General features: G+C 38.6%; 1 protein-coding gene across 1 annotated transcript; it reads right to left on the minus strand.

Annotated features, from left to right (window-relative positions):
• Positions 1-6: 6 nt before the first annotated feature.
• LOC144973823 (uncharacterized) lies at positions 7-6678 on the minus strand. Its single transcript, XM_078916717.1, has 5 exons — positions 6537-6678; positions 5805-5934; positions 2972-3084; positions 1271-1297; positions 7-570 (listed from the first exon to the last, which is right to left on the minus strand). The coding sequence occupies exons 1-5, from the start codon at positions 6676-6678 to the stop codon at positions 485-487; spliced, it is 498 nt and encodes a 165-aa protein (XP_078772843.1). The 3' UTR covers positions 7-484.
• Between the last annotated feature and the right edge of the window lie 2929 nt (positions 6679-9607).

Genomic DNA, 9607 nt, shown 5'->3' on the forward strand with positions numbered 1-9607 from the left:
GCCTATCTTGCTTCTCATATCATCTACTAAAATCGAAATAGATAAGTTTTAAGCGAACGTTTAAAAGTAGACAAAGTATCTTTTTTACGAATGACCTGTGGTAAGGCGTTCCAAACAGAGGGTCCGAAATAAGAAAAGGATCGCATTCCAGCATTTTTGTGTATTAGGGGACAACTAGTTATGTTTTTGTTTTGATTGACGAGAATAAAGAGAATTTTCTAGGTTGACAAAAACTTAAAATTTCAAATTTTTGTACATTTTAAAATTAAAATACCCTTATGACATCTAGTTAACCTTGACTTGACATATTACCACACTGAGCTGATGGGTCACATATGCGATAAGTAGAGTTTTTGTGGAAAATAATTTGTAATTTTCTTTTCCAAAGCCACCACGATGACATCATGACGAGGGGTAAGTGTTGGATGAGATGATACTGGTTGTTGTAGATGTCTGTCTGTTGTCGTAACAGGCGGAGTGAGATTCACAGGTAGAATTGTACAATGGCTGACATAGTGGCAAGCGTTAGAGTTAACACTGGTGCTGGCTGCATTCTCATTATTGCTTTATCTGTGGCACAAAAGAAAATACTGTCTTGTCATTTGGTTTGCATAGATAGAGAGGTCTCTGAATTTGGACAAAAGAATGAACAAAAACAAAAACAGTTTGAAGACCATAGACCAATTATACCAGGCCTGCCAACCCTTCACATCCAACAGCAACACTTAACATGTAGGACAGGATGTGACGCCTGTTAGGCAATGCTAGTAACGGTCAGGTACTCATTCCACACCCGAGTATGGTGAGAGAATGTGAGGAAAGAGCCTTTTCCAAGGACTCAACTATGCGCATAGCAAGGCTTAAACCCAGGAACTTCCGATCCGAAAACAAGTGTCATACCACAAGACCACATAGACTGGAATGGGGAAAGTGGGGAAAGGAGTGCAATATATTTTCTTACTTACTTCACTTTTGGCAATCATTAAAAATATTTTTTTAAAAATCACTTTCACATCCATCTCTCTCTCCCCCTGCCCACCCCCCCCCCCCCCCCTTCTTTTTTTTTTTTTTTGGTTCTCATCATTATTTTAGAGGCAATGGTGGAATGGCGGAAAGGAAGATTGGAAATAGGAATGATTCCACTAAAAGAGGAAGGGTTGGCAGGTAATTGTGTCTTACTCAACTTGATGTCAAAATGTCTTATTTTCAAAAGATAACCCGAACTGCAAGAAAAAACAATATTATATAGTTTTTTTTAATGAAAACTTACTTATGGTGGGATATCCCAACTGTTTGCCTGAAATAAAAGAATAAAATAATGATGAAATCAAATTTGGGTCTTTGTTTGATCAAATGTGAGGCACTATAATTTTATTTTTTTAAAATTATCTTAAGGGTTTTGCAGCGCTTGCAACACATTTAGGTCATATCAGCACCAGTAAAAGAGATGATTTACAAGGAAAAACTATAATCTCCCAAAACTCTAACTATACATTTGACGAATTCCCTCTCAGCCAGGGTATCCCGCTAGGACAAAACCAAGAAATCTCATTCCAAGACAAAGACAGAAAGCATGTTGGAAAACAGATAGGGGGATAGAAGACACAGGAGGCGCTCTAAGGAAATGTTCCAACACATCAGACCTTATTGGAATTGAAATATTGATATGTCAAAGAGTAGAAAATTCTATACAATTTTAAAATTAATTCATTTGTTTCGCAACCTTAACAATGACAATTTTAACTCTTTACAGTGGTGAAATTATTCATATATGAGGGTGAGTCAAAAAGTAATGGGACAAATTTCCTACTGAGTTCATTTCTTTTTTCATGTATCGACATATTTGGCTCAATTGAACTTACACATGTACTCTTTAAACAAAAAGTTGAAAATTTTAATTCTGTCGAATTTTGACAAAGTTCTGGCAGTTCAAAATGGCTGCTAGTTGTGAGAGATGAAAGAGCACCAGCATATTTTTAGACTGGACAATAAGATACCGTCACTCCGACACCAAAACATAATTTACACAAGGTATGTATCCAGGCCTATGGAAGAGTGACTTTACACTTCCAATGAAATAGGAACCCGTTTTTTAACATAATACTTTTCTTCCCTACTTGTCCACGTTGAATAATGACACTGATCCAGTAAAGGAGATACTGACATCCAAAGAACAGCAAATCCCCATTATTTTTACCCTGTGCCAGTACCAGAGTTGACAACCAGTCACAGACGCAGTCGAGAAATAAATAAAATTCCCTTTGTTCATCCCACGGGGAAATTGGTCTCTAGGGTCTTTTCCAAGGGAAGACTGGAATAACCTTGCAGCGCCGTAAATTGAGCTAGGGCGAAGGGACTTGATCAAGGCCACACAGCACAGCCGCGGGTGATCGAATTCGGTACCTTTCGGGTAGGAAGCAAAGGCTGTTACCACTGAGCCACACTGCCCCAAATCTTGGGACTCAAATGAAGATGTGGTGATGGTGATGACGATGATGTTTATGGTGGTGGAGGTGGTGATGATGATGATGTTTATGGTGGTGATGATGATGTTGATGATGATGATGATGTTTATGGTGGTGATGATGATGTTGATGATGATGATGACAATGATGATGATGATGATGACTATGATGATGATGATGATGATGATGATGATGACGACAACGACAATGATGATGACAATGATGACAATGATGATGATGATGATGATGATGATTATGATGATGATGATGATGATGATGATGATGATGATGACGATGACAATGATGATGATGACGACAACGACAATGATGATGACAATGATGATGATGATGATGATGATGATTATGATGATGATGATGACGACGAGAAAAAATATTGGGACATTCCGAATGTAATCAGGAGAGTTAACAAGTCTGCACCCCGACCCAACCCCCCCCCCCCCCCCCCCACACACACACACACACACACCACACACACACAGACTTACATTGAGATTTCTGTTCCTCTAACTGCTCTGACATTCTGGTCACCAAGCTGACGTCACAACTGGATTGGTCTCGGGTTTTGTGCTCAATGCAGGATAATGACTTCCCCACGGTACTGAGGAAATAAGGAGCACCAAAAAATGACAAGTTTGTTGTTTTTGTTTTTAAGGGTTTTACGGCACTTGCAAAACATTAAGGTCATATCAGCGCCAGTAAAAAGGAAGAAATTGGGATAGTAAAAAGTTCTAGAATGACAATTAAAGAACCCAAGAAAAGGTAAGAAAAAGGGGAATTGGATCAAATAGGAGACAGATGAGATTCTAAAAGCACACTGTCAAAGTACTTAGTTTGAGATCACTAAAAGTCTCACCAAGACACAAGCGCAGGTCCCCACTAAGAAGAATGCACTCAAATGTTTTACAAATCATATATAATATTTAAAAAACATAATACAATGCATAACAGAGAGATGATTTACAAGGAAAAAAATATCATCTCCCAAAACTAACAATACATTTGACTTTCCCTCCCAGCCAGGGTATCTGGCCAGGGCCAAGACAAAACCAAGTAATCTCATTCCAAGACAAAGACAGAAAGCATGTTGGAAAACACAGACATAGGGGGATAGAAGACATAGAATGGACCTCCCTGCCCACTTTGGGAGGTCAGGAATCCCATCCAAAATGAGAAGTTTATACATATACAGAGCAGTATGAAAAGAAAAGAAATAACAATTATAATAATAATAATAAGTTTATGATGTTGTTCTTAGCATTTAACAGCACTCGCAACAGATACGGGTCATTGAAGTGACAGGGCGAGTATGCTAGAAGATTTAGTAAAAAGGGAAAACAGTGTCTAATCTGAGCCAAGCATTATCAGCTAACCTGGACTTTTGCTAAAAATAAAATACACTGTATATGTATCGGAAGCTCCTGGGTTCGCTTTCGGATCGGAAGGTCATGGGTTTGAGCCTCGCTCAGCGCATAGTTGAGTCCTTGGAAAAGGCCCTTTACTTATATTCTCTCACTGTCATCGGGTGTAAAATGAGTACTTGGCCGTTAACAACATTGTCTCTGACGGGAAAAAAAAATTTGTAATATAGCCTAACAGACATCATGTCTCGATCTACATGTTACGTGTTGTTGTTGGTCAGGACCCCCTGTAAAACGCTTTGAGCATGCTTAGTGGATATTGCACTATGTAAAAGCTCAATTTTCAAATACTTTTTTTTGTTATTACCACAAATAAAATATCTAATACATGGTATAATACTGATAAGGACATACATCTGATGTCGGACAGAAAGATAATTTAAAAGGAAAAAAAAATTTTAAAATCTCATAAAATGTGCACAACACCGGCAGCATCCCAAATATTGTAAGTTTGAATCTACAATTCCATGTCAAACATTTATTAAAAATATAAAAACATTAAAAAAAATTTTTTTTAAAACAAGGAATATAGAGCCTGACTTATTTGCTCATCAAGTGAAAAGAGTTCCACTTCCAATGACATATCTGTTCACATAACATAGCATAACATAATATGGTATAGGACGAAAAAGGTTAAAATCCCTTGAATGCCCTTTATATCAATAGTAATGCTAAAAATCTATTGATTGAAAGATTACAATAATAATACACGTGGTTAAGATATTATATCAACTTAAATGTACTCATGTATATGTGATGTATGAACATATATCTTTAACTATTACATTAAAACACACACACACACACACACACACACACTCATGCATTCACCAGTGCTGATGGTGACAAAAAGTGAAAAAGTAGGAAAATGTTGAACGATTGCCTTTAAGCCCCATTTCTACTGCACTAAACCCCACTTTTAGAGCAATTGAGATGATAGACTATCATTGATACTCTAGCTAACTTCTGGAGAGTGGGAAACTAAACCTGTATGTTCCGGTTCCATCACACATCAACTCTCTCATTGCTAGCACATTGTTTCAAGAAAATGTAATTGTTGATAGTGGCTGTGATATTCAGGCCTGTAAATGGTTGGTGAAAAAATTGTCGGAACTTTTTGAAAATAGACACAACAGGACAAAAATAGTCAAATCATGTCACTTTCTCCTACTTATTTATAATGAGGTCCTTATTTCATGGTACCAAAAAAAAAAAATCCCAATTATTTGAGGGCCCAGGTCTGAGTTAGTTGTAAAATGAAAGGAAGAGAACAATTCCTACACTTTTGACACGGAAAGCTGCGTATCTTCGCTCCTGTTTGTGTTAAATGCTTACGTTGATTCTTTTGCTCGAGAAACCTTCCGGTCCGGTTCGCCACACCTCTGTGCATGCATTATTTACTGACTAGGTGTGTGAGTGTATGAAGACGACTCGCGCGAACTTCGCGACCCTTTCTCGCTGGCTGTGGCACAGTAGCCAGGCAGTGAATACATCCACGTCTAGCAGAGCATGTAGGTGGCATGATAATATCATAGCTAACAGATAGACGGCGAGTTTTGTTTTGCCTTTGATGCGACAAATAAAAAGTTTTTTTGTTTTGTTTTTTTTTAGTCGACATTTGAAACGGAATCTTATTTTTTCGAGGAACGAAATAAAAGTCTTTTATTTTCTTTTTTTATTGGTTCTGTTCTTTGACATTACGAATTTTATTTTTACTATTATTTTTTTTTTTTTTTTAATATTAGCACTTATAGAGCAAAATCGTACTTTCGGAAATCCGACAATAGACGGAAGATTTACAGGCCTGGATATTTCAAAGGCCACGTCCCTCAGTAAACGCATGATCGGCTCTAGAAACATTAGAGGGTGTTGAGAGTCTATGTATGTCTATGCCACTTACAGACAAATATCCTTTGGTCCCAGGGGTTCCGTCCTCCTCTTTCCATCATCCGTGTCTGGCAATTGACTGTGTAGCATACAGGAACTCATCACTTTGTTGCTTACACACATTGCAATTTGACCTTCTTGCTCTGAAAATAATTTCAACAACAACCAAAATTTAAAAATAAAAATGAAACAACACATAACAGAGAGATGATTTACAAGGAAAATAATATCATCTCCCAAACTATAACTATACATTTGATTGTTCCCTTCCCAGTTAAGGACTCCAGCCAGAGCTAGGACAAAACCAAGTAATCCCATTCCAAAACAAAAACAGAAAGCAAGTCGACAGATATAAGGGGATAAAAGACACCGCGTGACCTCCCCCCACCATGGGAGGTTAAAGACCCCAACCAGAACCCCACCTTCTTTCTCTTTCAACCTACTGCTTATCAATATAAGTAAAATGAACAAGGATATTTTTTGGAGCACTTATATAACGTAATATCTACCAGAAATGCTCAAAGGAGGCCTGTTCTATGGTCGTGGATAATTCATACGGTAGAGTCACGATCTCCCTGGCCAGGCGAAGTCGACATACCAGTAAGGTCACGGGACCGAGCCCCCATCGCTGCCGGAAAGTTTTTATTCTCTGTTGTCTTCTAGCACTTTCCTACCCACTTCATTTCCTGTTTTATTCATACACTTTTCACCCATGTATCCAACCTCTCTGACAAGCCTAACTTACTGGGCTGTTTGGTGGTCTTGGTCTGGTCACACAGCATTCTGGCTCTGTCCACGGCTATCTGTGCAGACCACATGTGGGTAGATACTAATCCAGGGCACAGGGCTTGTTCTTTCTCTAAGCATTTAGAGGATTTCTCATACATTCTGTAGACATTCAAGCAATGATTCTTGATGTGATATTTATAAAAATGAATATGACAGAATGAAAACCCTTCTTCGGCTAATAACAATGGCTAAAACATTTACTTGTGGTGAGATTAAAGCTCATACCTCTCCAATAACAATGGCTAAAACATTTACTTGTGGTGAGATTAAAGCTCATACCTCTCCAATAACAATGGCTAAAACATTTACTTGTGATGAGAATAAAGCTCATACCTCTCCAATAACAATGGCTAAAACATTTACTTGTGGTGAGATTAAAGCTCATACTCTCCAATAACAATGGCTAAAACATTTACTTGTGGTGAGAATAAAGCTCATACCTCTCCAATAACAATGGCTAAAACATTTACTTGTGGTGAGATTAAAGCTCATACCTCTCCAATAACAATGGCTAAAACATTTACTTGTGGTGAGATTAAAGCTCATACCTCTCCAATAACAATGGCTAAAACATTTACTTGTGGTGAGATTAAAGCTCATACCTCTCCAATAACAATGGCTAAAACATTTACTTGTGGTGAGAATAAAGCTCATACCTCTCCAATAACAATGGCTAAAACATTTACTTGTGGTGAGAATAAAGCTCATACCTCTCCAATAACAATGGCTAAAACATTTACTTGTGGTGAGAATAAAGCTCATACCTCTCCAATAACAATGGCTAAAACATTTACTTGTGGTGAGATTAAAGCTCATACCTCTCCAATAACAATGGCTAAAACATTTACTTGTGGTGAGAATAAAGCTCATACCTCTCCAATAACAATGGCTAAAACATTTACTTGTGGTGAGAATAAAGCTCATAGCTCTCCAATAACAATGGCTAAAACATTTACTTGTGGTGAGAATAAAGCTCATACCTCTCCAATAACAATGGCTAAAACATTTACTTGTGGTGAGATAAAGCTCATAGCTCTCCAATAACAATGGCTAAAACATTTACTTGTGGTGAGATTAAAGCTCATACTCTCCAATAACAATGGCTAAAACATTTACTTGTGGTGAGAATAAAGCTCATAGCTCTCCAATAACAATGGCTAAAACATTAACTTGTGGTGAGATAAAGCTCATCCCTTTTCGTCCCACATACAATGGCTTAACATTACTGTGACTGAAGATAACTCAACCCCAATAACATGTAAAACATTAACTTGTGGTGAGAATAAAGCTCATACCTTGTGGCGATCTCCGTTTCCTACGAACTACGAAGACTTACCACATACTGCTGACTGCAAGACTACTCTACACGCCAGATCAGACAAAAACGTAAACACTAGAGAACTCATTAAATTTATAAAATTCACTACACATTGCTTTCATTGTTTGTTGTTTCCAGTAAAGTAGATGCTACATTGGTGACCCCGACTTAAAATAACTTAAGAGATAGGTATATATTATTATTATTACTATTTACCAGTTCAACTCTTCACAAGAACATAATAATAATAAACATGTCTATCGACGCCGTAGCATTGAAATTGCCTACATTCTGGACCACTTGTCCTTCAGCGTGGTTTGCACAAAGCGAGGCACAATTTGCCTTACGCGATATAGCAAGCGATGAAACAAAGTACTACTATGTAGTGGCTGCCTTAGACTCAGACACAGCAACTAGAGCCCTTGCTATTCTATCATCACCACCCAAGGAAGGTATATATGAAATACTGAAAAACTTCCTGCTGTCTGTGTTCGGCCTTTCGGAAACAGAGAGAGCGGAATCTCTACTCAACATGAATGGTTTGGGCGACTTAAAGCCATCTGAGTTAATGGACAGGATGTTAGTGCTCCTCGGCAAACACAAGCCCAGTCTGCTCTTCAGACAGTTATTCTTAAGACAACTTCCAGCAAACATCAGACTTCCATTAGCAAACTCGTCCAACCTGGATGATTACAGGGCACTTGCCAGAGAAGCTGACAATTTTTTCTACGCTGCTCACTCAAACTCTAACTCCTTTTCAATTTCTGATACTACTTGTGAAGTTGACACACCAACCATGACCAGTGAAATAGATTCCCTCTGCTGGTACCATCAACGGTTTGGTTCAAATGCCCGTCGATGTGCACAAACATGCAAACTCTTAAATTCATTTAAGAAAAACAAGAAGAACCAGGGAAACGCCAAGCCGGGTCAACAGTAAATTCTGCTGTCGACCCGGATTCTTACTCAGCCAACGCGCCCACATCAAAAAATCTCCAACTCATCGTCGTCGATGAAAATTCAAACCGACGTTTTTTAGTAGATACTGGAGCTCAAGTATCTGTCACACCCGCCTCTGCGCCAGACAAAAGCTTGGGTTCCTCTGATCTCGCATTACAAGCTGCTAATGGTTCTACAATAAAAACATACGGATGCTTCGAAACTAACATACGTATTGGATCGCGTTCATTCAATGCACGACTTATCAAAGCTGATGTCAAACGTCCCCTACTTGGAGCAGATTTTCTACGTCATCATAATCTGCTTGTGGATATTCGTGGTTGACGCCTTATCGACGCTGAAACGTTTTCGCACGTACCTTGTTCAGTAAGTTCAGTTTGCGCAAACGCCGAACTCTCACCACTCGAGCCGAACTGCAATACATTCAGAAAATTATTGAATAACTATCCAGAACTACTTCAACCAACATTTTCAACGGCAACTGTGAAACATGGCGTGCAACATTTCATCACAACCAAAGGTCGCCCAGTATTCGCACGTGCTCGTCGCCTGGCTCCAGAAAAACTCTTGTGTGCAAAAAAGAATTTTTGGAAATGGAGAAAATGGGCATAATTCAAAAATCAAAGAGCCCTTGGGCTTCCCCATTACACATGGTCCCCAAGGCTGATGGCACAATGCGTCCCTGCGGAGATTTTCGTCGACTTAACGATGCTACTATACAGATCGATATCCTGTCCCACACATTCATG

This window comes from Berghia stephanieae, chromosome 5 (assembly GCF_034508935.2).
Source record: "Berghia stephanieae isolate SIO BIC M18660-M18661 chromosome 5, UCSD_Bste_1.3, whole genome shotgun sequence".
Taxonomy (NCBI): Eukaryota; Metazoa; Mollusca; class Gastropoda; order Nudibranchia; family Aeolidiidae; genus Berghia; species Berghia stephanieae.